The sequence below is a fragment of the Ochotona curzoniae genome, unplaced genomic scaffold (genome assembly GCF_017591425.1).
Source record: "Ochotona curzoniae isolate NIBS_2020 unplaced genomic scaffold, NIBS_Ocur_1.0 contig_3498, whole genome shotgun sequence".
Taxonomy (NCBI): Eukaryota; Metazoa; Chordata; class Mammalia; order Lagomorpha; family Ochotonidae; genus Ochotona; species Ochotona curzoniae.
The window spans coordinates 6,121,679-6,141,353 of record NW_024465885.1 but is presented as its reverse complement, the minus strand read 5'-3'; the positions used below and the strand labels follow the sequence as shown (position 1 = coordinate 6,141,353).

Sequence of the window (19,675 nt, the reverse complement as noted above, 5' to 3'; positions counted from 1 at the left end):
CTTTATGACTGCTTACTGGAAATTATGATTTGTTACAATCAAATTGGTAGTATCCAGTTTTAACAGGATTCAGCCCAATGGCATCTACTGTGACAAATGATAAACAATATTTGATTTATTCCTTTAAATGTGATAGGTAGTACTTGATTTGTCTCTATTCTCAGAACTTGTTACTATCTTATTTCATATTTCACTACAGGCATATTAACATACAAGCAGATAGCTTTCCATGTATATTAGTTTCATTACATACTAAGAATAAACAAATTGAACATCAGTACAAAGCTAGCTGATTTTTTCCCAGTGTCCGTAACTATGTGTAACTAGCAACCAGACAAACAAATGGAACTCTAATTCCAGGACCCATGTACATCTTCTCCTAAATAATATCTTAAATAGCTAATTCTCTCCACTAGACTCATTAACAGATTAATTTTATCTTTTTATCTTGGTTATTTTGGATCTCACCATTTCCAAATTTAGTTGTCAGTCTGCAAGTTTATGAAGAAAAATTTGTCTATCAATTGACACCTAATGTAATCTTCCACACACACATACATGCACACATACACCCCCTGTCTGGCTTCTATAGCTTAGCATTATGGGAGACTCACCCACATTGTTACATGTAGTGGCATTTTTATTAATTGTCACTGCTATGTAGGATCTTAATGTGAAAATACACAGTGACTTATTCCCCTACTGAAGACATCTGGGCTCTTTACAATTCTAAGGGATTGGAACAGTCTCAGCGAGGGCATCTGAGGAATGAAAGAAGAGGATGGGAACTCTTCTTTCTGTTTCTACCTCGGAAATAAAAGATTAAAAAGAGAAAGATGATGCAATAGATTTTTGGCAGTTACTCTATCAAAGAAAGGAAGTTTTCTTTTATTCCTGGTCTCCTAATCATAAATCAACATAAAATTTATCTCCTGTTTATTTTTTCATTAATGACATGAGAATCTGATTTTCTGCTCTTTTCTATTAATCTGAGAAGGTAATTTATTCTCATATGGTAAGCAATCACTACATTCTTGGGAAAATTCACACTTGGTAATGAAACGTGATGTTTTCATATCATTAGATTTGACTAGATTAGATGTGTAAAACAGTTTGTTCATTCAAGATACTGATCTTGTAGTGTACTTCGTGGGTTTTGCTACTGAGGTTACAACAGACCTCACAATCGAACATGCCTATGCAGTATTAAAAAAAACAAAACAAAACAAAAAAACAAAAAAAAACTACAAGTTTTTCCCCTACAAAAAGAAATTAAGATGAAGACACCATTAAGTGAGTGAAAAGGCAATTCACAAGAGGAAAATTTAGGATGTAATCTACATCCCCAAAAAACTGGTATATATAAATGTGAGAAAGGCAGATAAAGCATTAAAAAAATGAGCAAGAAATTAACAAGCACTTTAACAAAGATACACAAAGGGTAGCAAGTATGTGAATGTATTATTTTACTGATCATTGCCGAAGCACAAATTTAAAAATACAATAAAATTGCTCTACAACTATCAGAAGGATTAAAATGAAAAAGATGGAAAATATAAAGCACTTGAAAGAATGCACAATGACAAAATCTTCATATATGGCTATAACCAAATCCTTTCTATTTCATATTGTCTACTGTATATTTGTATACTCTATGACACAGAAATTTCAGTCCAAGATAAAAAGCTGTTAGATCTGTTCATAAGCCTACTAAAAGCTATACAGAATACGATAAATAATTTATTGAACCCAAATACATAAAAAAGATCAACTATGAAATGCAAATGCATTTTGCAACATAGTATTGAACAAAAATATCTAGATTCAATATTTATTTGTACATATATATTTCTCTATTTACATAACTGCAAAATTAGGAAAAAATATATTATTAATAGTTAATATGCTTCTAACCTTTAGTAAGGGTAAGAGATAGGAAGTGGTAGGGGTTGACTAAACACGATCCCAAGAGGATTATATTATTATATTCCAATTTCCGATCTAGAAGTTACATAACTGCTTCGATTTGTAATAATTCAGACACTGGTGCAGTTCATTTTTTCTATACATAATACTTTTTACAGCTTAAAAAGTCATGTTTTTACCTACCTTTGAAGAAGAATCAGGATCCTTCCCATTGAGAAGACTAAGTACTTGACTAAGACATGAAGAAAAGTGCTCATACCTAGGTTTAAAAGCATATGCCAAATAATCATGTGCCAATTAAATACTAAGAAACTGATGTAGCTAAAGGGATTTATCTATAAGATGAATATAAAATTAAGATTAATTTCTTTTACCCATTTACTTATTTGGGCTCCTAGTACAGAATACCACCTTTAAAGTCCTTATAAAGCTTATACAGATGCCCCTAAATTCATCCAAAGTTAAAAAGGCATTTAATACACCAAAAACTGTGACTTATCAATACAGTTACACTATAAGAGCACCAGCTGTTTACCCACGATTTATGAATGGCAGGCTAATTCTCTGCCTGTAGTGCTGGGATCCCATATGTGCAAAGGAGGATGGCACCACGTCCTTGGGCCCCTGCACCCATGTAGGAAATGTGGAAGATCCTGGTTGACAGTTTTGATCAACTCAACTCTGGCCATTGCAGCCATGTGGAGGGTGAACCAGCAGATGGAAGTCCTCTCTGTTCTCAAGATTAAAACCCAAAAAGAGCAGTGAATTCTACTATATCTATATATATATATATAGATAGATAGATAGATAAAGTTATGAGCATATAGTTCTTGCTCCAATGGAAAGTCAAAAACCATATCTCAAACCATGGTAAGCTTAAGGTCACCTGGACATAAAATGTGGAACATATATTTTATTGCTATTTGGCCCTGCCATTTGAAACACAATGGTTCATATATTAAATAAATCATTGAATTTTTTAAGAACTTGATTGCCTTAAAAATATTATGCTCAGTTAGTGAAATTCAAAGATCAAAGTCATATGCTAATAAGCTAGTAATGTGACCACTTATTTCTAAATAGCACCTAAAATCACCAGGTATTAAAATAAGTTCTAAAGTTAACAGAAATACTGGGCAGCCACCTTGTTATACAACTCTAGGAAATTTCAGACCAGAGAAGAATCATTCATAATCTATGTAACTGAGTACATCCTAGACTAGGGAAAATGATAACCTGTTAAGGAGTTCATGGCCCAAAAATGGAGACAGAAATATTGATTAATAAAGTAATCTAAACTACAGTGGTATGATAAATGTATGTGATTCTATAAACAGAGGGTGGGTAGAAAATCCAGACTTGACAGGACAGTCCTAATCAGGCAAGACTTTCTCAAAAAGAACAAATAAGATATTAGGCAATGCAAGATCTCCCCTTCTATGTCCTCCTCTCTGTACCTCCACCTTTCAAATAAATAAATGGAAAAAATTATCTTAAAGTATTCCAGACTCTCAGTGGAAATACGACACAAAAACTAGCAGTAGACAAATGACATAGCATCTCTAGCCAAGTCAGAGATTCTGTGTACTGGTTGGTATGACCTCACAAAAAAAGCAAATAAAACATTAAGACTATAATAAAATTTTGATGTTCATTTTGAATAGAATATACATCAGAGAGGTAGAAATAGAGATTTTCCACCTGCTGTTTCACTGCCCTAATGGCTATTACAATAAGCCCAGGAGCCAGATGTCAGGAATAGCAAAATGGGGGTAGCTGGCCACTTTCCACTGCATTCCCAGGCGCAGTCCCAGGGAAGTAGAACCGTACTCATCTGGGAAGCCAGCACTGCAAGCAGGATTACTAGCTGTACCACAAGGCAAATTTTAGACACTGCAGATTTTAGGAAGCTTATGTAGTTTAAGGAAAAGTTGCAAGTTGGACATCCTTATATAAACTAAAAAACCAAAATTGGTCAATTATGTGAAAATAGTTGATGCTTCCACACTAAATTCATAGAATAGTAGGACATGATTGAAAGAACGTGAAACAAATTACATTCACAGACAGTTTCTCTTTGGCCAAATTTGTGAAATCCAATCAGCTGGGATTGCTTTTTTTTGGTATTTTGCTGAATAATAGAACAGATAAGCAAAGGACTTGCAAGAATTGGCTGAAATTCTAGGTTAGAGAATGAAACTAAGAGGTTTACAGAATGAGTGATCGACTAACTACTATTTTTCCCTTTTTACAAAAGACTTATTTATTGAACTGACAGATTTACACAAAGAAGGAAAGACAGAGTAAAAGATCTTCCATCCACTGGTTCACTCGCCAAGTGACTGCAACAGCTGGAGCTGAGTAGATCTGAAGCCAAGAGCCAGGAGTTTCTTCTGGGTCTCCCTATGGCCTTCCCAGGTCACAAGCAGGCAAGTAGATGGGAAGTGGAGTAGCTGGTACACGAACCAGTGTTCATATGGGATCCTGGCACATGCAAGGCAAGGATTTGGGCACTGAGCCATCGTGTCAAGCCCTTAACTAACTTCTTAATGATACTAAATCAAATTATCCTTTAGTTTTGCTGATTCTGTTTACCATGAAACTTAAACAAACACTATCCGGCAGGATGACTATGCAGAAGTACTCATTTTTTCCCTACACTTGCACGGTTTCAATTACTTAGGCACAAGCTCAGGTAAAACTACTGAATATAAAATTCCAGAAACAAACAGTACGTAAGTTTTAAATTGCATATTGTTCTAAGTACCATGGAGAAATCCTGTGCCATCCTACTTTGTTCTCCTGGGATATGAATTATCCCTTCGTCCACATTACTTACACTACCCATTTGCAAGTCCTAAACAGGCACATTGTTTATCAAACTGTCACGGAAGGTATCATGATGCTTATGTTAAAAGCAACCCAGTTTACTTAATAATAGCCTCTATGTCCAAAAATAGTGATGTTGGCACTTTGAATTGCTAAGAGAAACTACAAAATGCTTCTTTTTCAGTGATTAGGTTAAAGTTCTCTACCTCTTTAAGAGAGAAAAAATATGTTCTGAGATGGCTAACATTTATAAGAACAAACTTTCTATATGTAAAATTTTTAGGAAAAAAAGTTTGTATTAGTGTTATTGTCACATCTTAAATTGCAAGAGGGACCAGTAACAGTGGCTATGTGAAGCTGCTGCCTGTATACCATCTGCCCAGAGTGGTACTGGATGCGTCCCAGATGCTCCACATCACATTCATGCCAGCTATGCCTGGGAACCTGCCACTGCTCATTTTAAACAGGTCAGTGAAAATGTCTGTATTTTGGACAATGACACAACTGATTTGATTTACACTTCACTTCACTCAGGAAAACAAAAACAATGGGAGTAAATTACAACATTTCAACTTAGTCTTTAACTTGGCCTACACTAAAGTAGAATCCAAGGTTACCACTTCTAAAATGTCACTTTATCAGAAACATGTTGTGGTTAAATAAAACAATAAAGGCCTAAAATTTACTAAATTAAGTCATACCTGGTAAGATAATCAGCAATTTTAGGATTCTTAAGGAGATCCATCAGTAGGTCAACCGAATACTTTCTAGTCAGTGTCCCATCACCATTTATGAGAATATTAAATATTAGTTGAAAAGTCTGATGAATGTTTCGAGCATGGAATAGCTTAAAAACAAATTAAGTAAATAATAGAAACTGTAAGTTGATAACATCATAAAATGCAAAAAGCTTCAAAGACTAAAAATGTTAGAAATTACACACCTCTTAAGTAGAAAAAAAATCGTCTTTACCTTTTCCCCCACTTCTTCATTTAAAGTCAAACTGGACAATATCGAAAGTGCAAATACAACCACAGTTAGACTACTATGCGCCAAGAAGGCTATAAGGGTTCGATAAAGCGATTTCACATTGCTCTGAGGAAAAAAAAAATTAGAATGAAAAAGTTTTTTTGTATTTTCTTTCAAAAAGTATATCTGCTACAGAGTGACAAAACTTGCACATTAGGAAGTTGGGTGGGAAGTGCAATAGTGTAGTCAAACCAACACACCACATCTGCACAAACACTTCTTTCATATTACCTTAAGTAGCTCCCTATAGTACTTAAGATAAGTACATCAGTATTCTAACTCTATATCCCCTTTGAACTCCAAGAATTCATACCCTGATTTACTACCAAGAAATTATTATTTTATTATTATTAAAGATTATTTGGGTTTTCTTTTAAAGATTTTTTTTTCCATTGGAAAGGCGGATATACAGAGAGGAGAGACAGAGAGGAAGATCTTCCATCCTATGATTTACTCCCCAAGTGAGCGCAATGGCTGATGCTATGCCCATCCGAAGCCAGGAGACTCTTCCGGGTCTCCCACGTGGGTGCAGGGTCCCAAAGCTTTGGGCCATCCTCGACTGCTTTCCCGGGCCACAGGCAGGGAGCTGGAAGGGAAGTGGGGCTGCCGGGATAGAACTGGCGCCCATATGGGATCCTGGGCGTGCAAGGCGAGGACTTTAACCACTGCACGATTGCGCCGGGCCTGGTTATTTGTTTTTATTTCAGATATACAGAGGGATGAGAGACAGAGAGAAAGATCTTGTATCTGCTGATTCACTCCCCAAGAGGCCGCAATGGCTAGAGCTGAACTGATCCGAAGCCAGGAGCCAAGAGCTTCTTTCAGGTCTCCCACATGGGTACAGGGTCCCAAGGGTTTGGGCCATCCTCAACTGCTTCCTTAGGCCATAAGTAGGAAGCTGGATGGGAAGTGGTGCCGAGGGGATTAGCACCATTGCCCATGCCCATATGGAATTCCAAAGTGTGCAAGGCAAGGACTTTAGCCGCTAGGCTACCATGCTTAGTCCAGAATCATTTTAGGGAGACAAATACAGCAGAAATTTAATTGCTAGTAGTTTGTACATCTTCACTAATTTTTTTCTTTCTGAAAATGCTGTTTGTTTATATTAAACAACCTCTGAATTTCCATTTATCAGGAATCTAAATTTCTCCTTTACAACAATAATCTTATAAAACTGAAAATCAGTGGTCAGCTCTGCTCCTGATTCCAGCTTTCAACAAACATGGACCCTGGGGAGCTAAAATGACAGCTCAACTGATTGGATCTCTCTTCCACATAAGGGACATGGACTGAGTTCTAAGCACCTTGCTTAGGGCCTTGATGTGGTGGGCATTTGAGCAGTGGGTCAGTGGATGGTGGCCTGCTCACTCTCTTGCTTACTCACTCTATCGCTTACTCTCTCTTTCTCTCTGCCTCTTAAATAATTAAATTTAAAAAAACACAATGAAGGTGATGGCAGTGTGCTTTAAGCTCCATGTCAGCATCTTCCATCTAAGTGACAGTTTTAGTTCTGGCTCCTCCACTCTGATCCGGTTAACTGATAATGTTCCCGAGGAAGCACTGGAAAATGGAGCATGACATGGGCTCCAGCCATCCACATGGGAGATGAGGATGGAGGTTCGAGACTTCTAACTCCGGCCTGGTCCAGCCTGGCTCTCCTGGACATTTGGAGAGGGAACCAGCAGATCTGTTACTCACTCTGTGTATTTAAATAAATTAATCCTTGAAAAAGAAGAGAAAGAGGTACACTCATAATTATGTGAAAAACAAGAAAATACTCAGCAATTTAAATATTTTGTGTTATATAATTTAGGGTAGTAATTAACTGTCAAATTTGCTTATAACCACTCTGACTGAAGACATGATTCTAGGAGTTAGCCACATTTCTTCCTGTATTTATGTACTCACAGGTACAATTGTAGTGAGGCGCTGTTTCTAACTGGAATTATGAATGGTTAGGCTTTATAAAATTTGCCTACTAAAATAGGGAAGTTTTTCTTTCTTGGAAGAGAAACTATGTTGTACACATAAATATTTTCATACTAAGAGCTCTCTACTCCTTCCCTCTTCCTTCTTTATAAAGCTTTCTGAAACACTATCACAGCTCAAAAATAAAACTCTAATTTTAAAAAATAGATCAGATACCAGTACTGTGGCACTGAGGGTTAGGCCACTGCTCGCAACAAGGACATTTCACATCAGAACACTGGTTCCCGCCCTGGCTGTCCACCTGAGATCCACTTCCCTGCTACGATGCCTAGGAAAACAGCAGAGGACGGCCCTAGTGCCAAGCGGTCTCCCAAATTCAGTAATGTGCAGCCATTTGGGTAGTGAACTAGTGAATTAAAGATCTATCTGCGTCTCTCCTTCTATATGAGATATTTAATCTAAGTGCCAAACAACTCTATATATTGTACATGGAAATTTTCTACAAAACATTTTAAACTATAAATTAAATTTCTTGCTTTAATTTATTTCAAAAAGTAGCTCAGTTCATTCACTTCATTTTAGGGTCTTCACTTATTCCAGCCCCAGGCACTTGACACTTCTGCTCACTCAGGATCTTGCTGGTAGAGGTAACACTGACTTTGTGCAAACACAGAGTGAGGTAAATAGGCCTCCTAAGGATATTTTAGCTTTTATTATGATATAGATAACAATTTAGGAATCCATGGGTTCTCAAATGACAAATAAAAGGATACAAGAAGAGGGAAAACTTGTACTCTTCAATACAACATACACAAAAGCTAGAATGCTTCAAGATATTCATGTCAGTTTCTGTTTCCATTGGTTTTGATGGATCATTTATTTGAACAATATTTAAGAATTCTCATTAAATGTTTTAAACAAAAATATGGGTACTATTTTCTCTAAATATATAATCTATTACAAATCAAGTAAAACTTGAAAAAATTCTTACCAAAGTCTTTATGTGTGTTTGAACAGAAAGATTGTGCCGACAAAGATTTGCCAATAATCCCAGACAAGGCATTGTTAATTCATCTTCAGAAGACTGACTGTTGCGTTGCAATATTTTAAATACAAAGAATAAAGACAGTATTAATCCCAAATTAGTCAAATAATAGAGCAATGGAGCATGTAAATTTTTATATGCAAAAAAAACACATCAATGTTAGTTCAGAATAGTACTGACCACTTTTACGCTTTAAAATTAAATTATTCCACTCAGTTTATCAGCATCAGTATTATTATCCTAAGTCCCACATAAACATAAAATTCTTATTTTATGCATTTTTTGGGCAAAAAATTCCTTCCATAAATTCTTTTTGAAAATTATACCCATTTTACAACATTTGATTTGAAGTGATCTAAGGAACAAATTAGACTCACAGTCTCATTCAGTTAAAAGCTAGGAAACTATTATGCAAGAAAAAGTGAGCTGCCATGTGGTTTTAGCTTAAAAACAATAGATTATCTTGTTACATGTTTGGTTACATACTCACATATGATCTATCAGGTACATAATTAATTCATCTATGTTGGCACCAGATTGGAACATTTTGACATTATAAGTTAACCTCTGCAAAAGTTGAATACACTGTAAATAAGAAAAGAGTCATGAATATAAACATAAAAACATACTGCTTCATCATGAGAACATACAGCACCATTTTAGATAGCAGAGGTCGGGGCAAGAACTTTTTTATTTCTTAAAAAATGTATTTTCCTTGAACGCATACAAAATAACAAGACTACTAATAACCTTAGGGTCCCTTTCTTGTTTATACATTTTAATACATTTTTTCTCAAATAGAACATAATCTCCAATTTTGTTCACTTAAATTATCTTTAACTTGAATTTAGATTCTACTGATTCACACACACATCATCATCACCATCATAAATCTCAAGATAATTCTTTTTACACGTTAATACCATTAAAAGTTCATGTTGGTTTAATTGATGTCTTCCTGTCTTACAAGTAATGCCTGTTTAGATCCAATTAAATGTAATGGGAATGAGAACATGGAATCGGTACTAAGACTAAATCTATAGCTTTACTTTTTATAGGATGTTTCCTTAGCAGAATACACTTGAATCTAATTCAGATTACTATTTTAATATGAATAATTTACATTTCAAAATGAAAACATCTGTTTATAATTCAAAGCAGTTATAATGCAGAACTGTATTTCTTCAATAATGATGCAGGATGTGGGAAAGCTGCCCTTCTCTAGAAGTATTTAAGAAGTGATACTTGTGTGTGCAGCTAGCTCTTACTAGCGAGAACTGTGCCTAATCATATAGTATTATTCCAGCAAATACACTCTACATTAGCAATTTACAACAAATACTCTCAATTTTTATCTAAGAATAGGTATGAAAAGATAGTAAACCATGGAGAAGTGCATACCTGTAAAAACACTGAGTCATTGTGGCAGGTGCTGCTGCGACAGATCACTCCTGCCAGGACACTGTTCAGGTTGTACGTACTCTGAAGGCAGTCTCTGGTTTCATTGTCCACAGCTGTGAAGACAGTAAAACACACACTATTTTAAATAAGGTCTTCAGGAATAAAAAAAAAAAAACAATTTTATTTAGCAATCCAATTCAGAGGTTCATATGATTTCTCAATATTAAAAAAAAAAAAAACTAGTGTTACGTGCTTGTAAAAATTTGTTCATTAAAAGGTTATCATTTCAATTCTTCAATGAACCTGAAATATTTCTAAAAAGTGTGTTAACTAAAAAAACTATATAATTTAGAAGTGAAAATATTATCACTGAAAATATTTTTAATATATTTAAATGCTGAAAAACAACTATTCAAACTAAAAGTTGGATTAGCAGTTGCAGTGCTATTTCAAAAAATAATTTAGTAATGGCTATCAAATTTTAAAATAATCTGACACTCTTTTATCCGAAAGCATTATGTGATTGATTTTAATAGAGAAACTTCAAAAAGTACATGTGTCCACTCTTAGGGGGATGGCTGCATAAATTACAGTAGACTTTAATTAAGGCAGTTAGCCATTGAAAAACATCACGTAGGAAGGATTAAGTCACCATCTGCAATGTAGGTTCCTCTCTGGGCACTTCAAGCCCCAGGTGCTCCACTTCTGATCTAGTTCTCTAATGGCCTGGGAAAAGCCGTAAAAAACAGGCCAAGTACCCTGTGACCAGGCCGCCCACATGGGAGACCTGGAAGCAGCTCCAGCCTTCAGTGGACTTCCGCCCCCATGCTATCATGGCCATCTGGGGAGTAAACCATGTAGCTGCATGCTTTTTCTTATTCTTTGTCACTCTGATTTTCAAATTAAAAACTTATTATTTTTTTAAATTTTAAAAAAAGATTTATTTTATTCTTATTGCAAAATCAGATATACAGAGAGGAGGAGAGACAGAGAGGAAGATCTTTTGTCCAATGATTCACCGCCCAAGCGGCTGCAACGGTTGGAGCGGAGATCTGAAGCCAGGAGCCTGAAGCTTCATCTGGGTCTCCCACATGGGTGCAGGAACCCAAGACTTTGGGTTGTCCTCCTTTGCTTTCCCAGACCACAAGCAGGGAGTTGGATGGGAAGCAAGGCTTCCAGGATTAGAACATGGAATCCCGGCGCATGCAAGTGAGGACTTTAGTCATTAGGTTATAGTGCCAGGCCCAAACAGATAAATATTAATAACATACAGTAACATGGGAAATGGTGCTGGGTATCATCATTCATGTTAAAAATGATCAAATAAAGATCTAAAATGATTTATAATAGCATGAGAGATCTAAAAACACACATATTAAACCGTTAAATAAGATTTTATACTCAAAGATAGAAACGATGTGCTATATCTATACTAATTTGATAATCACTAGCTTTTATGTGGCTATTTAAATTTAGAATAATTAAATAGCACTTCATTACTAAAGAAAACTATATTGCACTGTGTTAATGTTAATCAAATATAGATATATACTCCTACCCACAAATTGGGGGTGGGTAAGGAGAGAACAGATTATCACATGAAAGTTAATAACTAAAAATGAGAAAAATAAGGAATGCAACACCCGTATTTTATTTCTTTCTTTCTTTCTTTTTTTTTTTTTTTTTTTTAAGATTTGTTTCTTTGTATTGGAAAGTCGGATTTACATGGAGGGGAAACACACACATATCTTCTACCCACTGGTTCACTCTGCAAGTGGCCACAACAGAGCTGAGCTGATCTGAAGTCAGGCTTTGGGCCATCCTCTACCACTTTCCCATGCCACAAGCAGGGAGCTAGAAGGGAAGTGGAGCAGATGGGATAGGAACCAGTGCTTACATGGGATCCTGGCATCTGCAAGGAGAAGAGTTTAGCTGCTAGGCTAATGTGTCAGGCCCTACATCAGTACTTTCACTCTTAAGTTCAATGATTCCTTAATTGGTACATATTTGCCTTTGAATGGTATAATTAACACTGACATTGAGTATATGTGTGGATCTTTTCATTGGCATTTTTAAACTCACAAGTAGGCCATATCTTCCTAAAGTCCATTCTGTTCAGTAGAACACCTAATTTTTTCTTTCAGGTGTCTTTGCCCAACAATTATAAAAATGCTACATACGAGGACATTCTCCATCTAAGACATGCACAAGGTATAAAAGTTCTGAGAAGCTCTGCATGAAATCTTTAAACGCCAATCATTTCCTAAGAGATTATTCTAACTAAATCTGTACTTTGAAAAGACTGAATTTATGTTTGAAAACAAAACAAAACAAAGAAACAAACAAAACAGAGTAAAATTAAATGCATTACCTAGTTGAGATAGTAGACTGATAATACTTAATATCAACGAAGCACTTATGTTTGGGTCTTCAAGAAGTTCTACCAGGCAACTTAAGCATTCACTTGGTAATATCTGATTTGATGTAAACAGTCGTGTGAGCTTCTGTCCAGAAATTACCTATAAACAGTAACCCAAATGTATTAGTTAAAAGTTGATTCTACTGATTGGATTTTGAATATCATTGGGAGCAGGCCCTCAGAACACATTTCTCATCAGAGTTGTAGAATTAAAGCTTGAAGCATGGCTCTACCCATGTTTCTAATCCATTTTCTGTGACAGTTCACACCTACCAGGGTTCCCACCAAGATGTTTTGTCATTTGCTACTCTTAGTACAAGCAAAACCAAACTGGTCACCTGATCTGAGATTTTAATCCTCCAAAAATACGAAATTATTTACTTCAGGTATTTCATTTTGATGCAAAAAGTAACTAACAGTGAAGGTGACAATTTTCACCTCTTCTGTTTCACATAAAAAAAAAAATTCTTCCAAGGTGTGACTGCCACCTTCCACAATCTAGAAAATTCACACATGATGTTGTATCGGCCTCAAAGATTACTTACACCTTGCATTACTTTTATAATATTAATTATGTCTGTTTCAAGTATTAGTAAGTTTTGATTATCCAGACTGCAACAGAAAAATAAATACACAAATCTGTACTCCAGTATCAATATATTTCATGTATAAATAAATTCCAAGTTCACTTATTCCATTTATTTTGCGGAAAGAAAATGATGTCCAGTGGGAAATTATGAGATTACTCCAGCCCCTTCCCAAAGGCAACACATGAGCTCAGAAATTAAGACTACGGGGAACTCTGAGAGAAACTTTTTCAAGCAAACAGAAAGGCACTGAGAAATTTCATTTTCAATCATTCCATTTTTATTATGTTGTTAAGGCCTAGAAATTACATGGAAAGAAGGAAGAGTAGGAAAGACAGGTAAGGCAAGGGAGAACAGGGGTGCTGGAAGGGAGGTAAAGTTGAGATTTAAACACTAAAATGAGTTGTCAAAAAGCATAAAATGTCCCACAAATGTATTCATCACTTTTTTCCCATAATAATAATAAAAAAAAGGGCATTGGTTAGTTTGTAGCTCACTAAATTAACCTGCAGCCTGCAGTGGTGGCTTCCCTTAAGGGCACAGGTTTTAGTGTCAGCTGATTCACTTAAATATTTTAAAGATTTACCTGTTTTTATTTGAAAGGCAGATTCACAAAGAGAAAAGAGAGAGAGATCCTCCATCTGCTGGGTCATTCTCCAAACAACTGCAAAGGCCAGGGCTAAGCTGATCTGAATGCAGGAGCCAGGAGCCTTGTTCAGGTCTCCCAGATGGGACTCAAGGACCTGAGCCATTCTCCACTGTCCTCCTAGTACATAGGCAGGGAGCTGGATTGAAAGTGGAACAGCTGGGACTAGAATCAGTACCCATATGGGGTGCCAGCACTACCAGGTAGAGGATTAGCCTGTTGAGACACCACGCTGGCCCCAGCTCTACTCTGCATCCTGCTTCCTACTAATGCACTCGGAAAGCAGCAGGCATCAGAGACCTGCAAGAAGCTCTGGGCTCCTGGCTTCAAACTGGCGCAGTCCCAACCTTGATACCTCTCTGAGAAGTGAACCAGCAGATGGATGATCTGTGTCTCCCCCTCTCTCTGTTAACTCTGGTTTTGAAATAGATGTTTCAAACAAACGAAGAAATACACAAGCTGGAAAAACAAGTCAAATATGAAATATCTGAAAATAGGTATTCTGAAAATGTTTCTTTTCCCTATTTATGAATCAGGCCCTCCAAAAGGCTAAGACATTTTCTATTTGAAATAATGCTAAAAAGAAATTATACTTGTATTAAAACATATACAGTTGTTATTCTTTTCTTTTGGCATTAGCTCTTTTCAGTTTGCTGTGACAAGCTAAAACAGCAGACACTGCCAGCCATGCAGGTTTCACTCCATCAGGGAAGATAGCCCTGGGGATGGGAGCGGAGACAGAGAAAGAGAGAGAAAGAGACAGAGGGAGAGAGAGAAGTGAAGGGGGGGGGGGGGGCGGTCTTCTGCCATAGTGGCAGGAAGGGGCTCCAAGGGAATGCAGAGGAGGAGAGCAAGAACAGCATGCATGCTCATGGGGAGTGTACCTTTATGGCGGGGTGGGTATCACTGGCCCTGACTGGTGGAGAGGGCCAAGGGAGGGCTGTGAGGGATTGGCAGATGCAGCGCTAGCTGGGTACTGTTAACAGATTAGTGTATGGATAGGGCAGTCACATAGGGTACCATGAGGTTAAAGTGGAGCAGTGGGAACAGTTATAAAATTTCAGCAGACTGGTGGAGAACAGGGTTGCAAGATTACAGCAGATTGGCAAACAACAAAATTCGAACCTAAAAGGTGGCAAATATTAAGAAGCTGAGACCTAGGGGAAGCAGATATGTTAAAAGGTAACAAGTCCAAAATGGCAGGGTTTTAAGGGCAGATGCTTCCGTCACTCCTCACAAACTGGAAAAATGTATAAAATAAGTTCTTATGTTTTAAATTTAAATAATTGGTGATTTCCCCTCTTTTTTTAAAAAAAACCAGGGCTGAGCTGGGCCAAAGCCAGGAGCCAGGAGTTTCTCCCAGGTCCCCCATGTCTGTGCAGTGGTCCATGTACTGGAGGATCGAATGCTGATTCCACAGGCATATTAACAGTGAGCTGGATCAGAAGTGGAGTAGCCAGGACAGGAATCAGCACCCATGTGGTATCACAGGTGATGGTTCATTTGCTACAATGCTACCCCAATGTTACTGATATAGGTCCGAACCCAGGGAAAATCATACTTCAAACAGAGTATTTGGCAGGCCTGATTTATAAATACAGAGCCGAACAAAAACCCATTTAATATACTCTAGTACCTGAACTACTCATAATCACACTCTATAACAATGTTCCTAATCTTAGGAACATTGGCCTTTTGTCACAGAATTAACATGAAGTTATTATTATTTAAAAATTATGTTCAACTGTAGGTTAACAAAGGAAAGCTGTGACTGTGTTAGTGATAATGTGAATGCCTTGAATGCATCATCTAGGACAGCAGATTAACAGGTTAAAGCCAACAGATCTACATAGAAAGCAATGAGAATAGGAAAAAGCCAAAACAACTCATCGCTTTTGGATTACAAACTATGAGCAATACATTTTAGTAAAGAAAATGAATTATGATTACTATTAAGGATGAACTGCTTGCTAAAGAGCACTGAAATACACAGCCTTGACAGCAACATGCGTGGTTGGACATGCAAGCCATTATGCTGAGTGAGATAAAGGAAGCACAGAAAGCATTTCGTGATCACCTTCAGGTCTAAGGACGCTTCTACTGTAGGTCAACCCCAGTGTACTGCATTACATGCGTCTATTAGAAAAAAGATTCAGGCAGGAATTTGAACGTTTTCACCACAAAAAAAAGTGCTAAATGCGTAAGGATATTGACATATTCAAAGTGCACAACACATGTAAATACATGTATCAAAGCATTCGTTTTGTAAGTCTGTTATAAAAACATTCAATAACTTTAAAAACCACAATCGAAGGTCATTTTTTAAAGTCGGAGTTCAAATAAAAACAGTAAGCAATGCATTCAGAGCATAAACCACGCAGCTAGATTGAACAAATTTTAAAATCCTAGCACCTTGACATGTCTGTCCCAAGAAGATCGGTTAACCGGGAGATCTTGGTTTCAGCGGAAAAAACGAAAACAAGGGAGCAAAGGAACATGGGCCCAAGCCCGAACTTTGTTCAGTGCCTAAGCGGTCAGCCTCCATTTCCAACCCTATGTCCCACACCTCTGCTTCCCAGGGCCTTCAACAGGCGCTCATTCCTCGCCCTCTCTCCGTTTGGAACTGTCTTATTCCACGAAGCAGATTTAAGCAGAGAGGTTCAGCCCTCCTCTTCCTCTAGCCCCATCATCCCCTCCCACTGTTCTTCCCCCCCCCAGTTCTCTCTCAAGCGAGCTGAACTCCAGTAGTTGTCGGCAGCACCGAGGGTCACCTGGATGGGGGGTCTCGCTTCCCTGGCCGGTGCTCGCACCCCTGGATGGGGTCTCGTTTCCTTGGCCGGTGCTCGCACCCCTGGATGGGGTCTCGTTTCCCAGGCCGGTGCTCGCACCCCTGGATGGGGGTCTCGTTTCCCTGGCCGGTGCTCGCACCCCTGGATGGGGGTCTCGTTTCCCAGGCCGGTGCTCGCACCCCCAGAACGCGCGGCTAACTAAGGATCACAGGGCTGGAAGGCCCTGCGCGTCCCCCAGCCCGCGGTGCCTCACCTCCAGGTGCCGCAGGAGCTGGGTGGCGTTGGCCTCGGACTTAACGGCTTTGTACTGACTGATGGTCAGGAGCAGGGACTTGAGGCAGGCGGTGGAGTCCATGGTGACCGAGGTCCAGCCGGGGAGCCGGCCGAGGGTCCACCACCGGGGGGCTCCAGACGCTAGGAGCTCGCCGCGCTTTTTTTGACTTTCGGCACCGCCCACCCTCCCGGTCCCGGCGGCTTCCGGTTCCGGGCGGACGGCAGGGCCCGCGGCGGCTCGCGGGTGTCATGGCGGGTGGAGGGCGGGAGGCGGTGTTGGGCTCTGCTGGACGGTGAAGGTGTGCGGCGCCCACCCCAAGCTTCTCTCCCAGAGTCCGCGAGGTTTCAGATCCCGTGAAGGCGACAAGTCTCGCGAGAAATGTGACTGCGGCTGGAGCCGCGGAGGGGCGGTTAAGCGCTAGGGGGTCGTGGTGGCTCTGTGCCTTGGTGTCTGAGCTTCCTCCGCCTGCCGGGCGGATGGCCGGGTGTCCCCTTTAGCCGTCCTGCTGTGCCAGACACAGGATGGCTTTGCCCTAGTCTGCACGCGGTGAGGAGCTCGGAGGAGAAGCCTGAGGCCCTGGGCGTGGGGGCGGGCGGAGAGGGGCTCCGTGTCGGCGTCCGGCCGGGCTGACCAGGCCAGCGGCCACTCGGCCTGAGGTCGCCGGGGTCGGGCGCCGAGCTGACCACGCCTTCACCCTGGCGATCAGACAGGGCATTCCCGGGCCGGGCGCTGCTCCGGAGGGCGTTCTCCTTAGCGTCAGTGGTGTAAGTGAATGCGTCTTCTGTGTGGATTGATTGTTTATTCCTAAATCCTCAGTGGCTACGAAAATGAAAATGGCTCTGTGTGTGTGTGTGTGTGTGTGTGTGTGTGTGTGTGGTTTTGACCAAAGAGAATATTGTGCATGAGTTATATCAGTGAAGTGAGTCTGCAACTGGTTCTGTCTGGGCTTAAGTGCTTAATGACAAAGCCTTAAAAACCAGCTTATAGAAAACTGTAATAGTATAACATATCCATTTAATTAAATCTCCCATTATAAATCACGTTTTGTCAATCTGAAGGACTTTTGGGGGGGCATGGCAACATTTTTAAATGCAGGGTTTATTTTTATATTAAAATTAATTATATATATGAAAGCTTGCAATAGTTTGTCTAGGGCAGAAGCTCAGATTTTTTTTTTCACATAGCCGATCGCTTCATTTGCACACCCATTCATTCTGCAGTTTTGAGTTTGTGACATACATGGGCTACAAGTTGACAGGGAGCAAAATACTCCCTTGGTCTCAAGGAATGAATAAGGGACACTTTTCAAAATAGTAACTTTTGCCATTTAGCACATATGAGATACCACAGATGAGTAATAGTAAGGAAGAGAGCCAGGTTGCTCCTAAACGCAAGCTCTGCCTTTAACTGTGTTACTGCAGGTCAGTTCTCAGTGCTTCAGCGTCTGTAAGGTCATCTCTGCCAAAAGTAGATAATCTGTTTCACAGTATCATTCATGCAATAACTAATGCATTGAGAGCTCACCAAGTTCTGGGTACTATTCACGGATGAAGGGTATAAAATAAAAGTCCTTTTGGGATGAGACAGATTCTTGGAGGAAAACAAGAAAGAAGATGATATGGAGAAGTGAAATAGAGGGATTGCTCTAATGTTGGAGGGTCACAAGGAAAGCGGGGAAGTCAGGAGAGGCCTCTGGAGGAAGCTGCCACCGAAAGAAGCTTAAACAAGAGAAGCATTGTGTCTGCAGAACATTTGTAGATGCAGGGGGTATAAAAGACAGAGGTCCTGAAGTATCAGTGTGACAACGTGTGCAAACAAGGAGGCCAAGTGAGTTACACGTTAAAAAACATGAGAGGATGTGAGGGTGAAATCATGTAAGATCTTGGAGGCCATTATTCGTGTTACCTAATGTAAGTTCACCACTGGCAGTTAACTATGGCTGCTGGCAAATTCACTGAATCGGGTTTGGCAGTGTTGTTTTTCCGGAAGAACAGATGCATCATCTTTCCCAGCTTGAGCCTTGGGAGAAAAGCTGCCTACTGTTCAGTGCCATCGCATTTTTAACTGCAGTCACAGAGATTTTGCATTCTCTATTCATTTTCTTCCACAATTACTTACGTGATGTTACTGTCTTTCCATTTTTATATGAAATGTAAAGACAGCTCTTCCATGTGCTGGCTCCCAGAGCTTGACTGGGCAGAAGCTAAGGGTCTGGCCCTCAGCCCTGGTCTGCCAGGAGCGTGACAGGGACCCAAGGTCTTGACCTGTGGTCTGTCGCTTTCCAGAGTGTGCATCAGAAGGAAGCTGGAGCGTGAGCAGCTGAGCCAGCACAGGAAACACACACCTAATAGGCTACATGTTCCTGTCCAGGATTGTAACTGCTGTGCCACACACTTGTTGCTATAGTCATTTTAATATCAGTGTTACAGATTTAGTAAGAATGTGCTCTTTTTGTAGTTATAGGAGACCTTGGCATTTGTGGGCAGAAATGCTTGCCTCGCCTAAATGTTAAGAACACAGAGCCATGTTTGGTCTCCAAAAGGGGGAAGAGGGTGGAGGGGACATGTTCGGGCTGGACAACTTAAGGACTCTTCACCCTGGAGCTTGATTGGACTGTATTCTGAATTCTTCTGGTAATCTAGTTCCACACTGGGACTGTCTGGTCAGATTTGTATTTCAGATGATTATTCTGAGTGCTGGATGAGCTATGATTTAGAAGGGATAAACACTAAATATAGGGAAATGATTCATTGCCTTGTGTCCCTGAGCTTGCTTGGGGGACTTAATAGAAGCTTGGTGCT

General features: G+C 39.4%; 1 protein-coding gene across 1 annotated transcript in view; it reads right to left on the bottom strand.

The window, feature by feature from the left end:
• CIP2A (cellular inhibitor of PP2A) overlaps positions 1-17,037 on the bottom strand; it is a 37,188-nt gene extending 20,151 nt beyond the window's left edge. Inside the window, exons 1-8 of the mRNA XM_040980515.1 lie at positions 16,854-17,037; positions 12,531-12,678; positions 10,160-10,272; positions 9,249-9,343; positions 8,705-8,801; positions 5,728-5,850; positions 5,457-5,602; positions 2,110-2,185 (exon numbers count right to left, since the gene is read on the bottom strand). Of these exons, the coding sequence (XP_040836449.1) occupies positions 2,110-2,185; positions 5,457-5,602; positions 5,728-5,850; positions 8,705-8,801; positions 9,249-9,343; positions 10,160-10,272; positions 12,531-12,678; positions 16,854-16,955 (900 nt within the window). The 5' untranslated portion in view covers positions 16,956-17,037. The remainder of the gene's footprint in view (positions 1-2,109; positions 2,186-5,456; positions 5,603-5,727; positions 5,851-8,704; positions 8,802-9,248; positions 9,344-10,159; positions 10,273-12,530; positions 12,679-16,853) is intronic.
• Between the last annotated feature and the right edge of the window lie 2,638 nt (positions 17,038-19,675).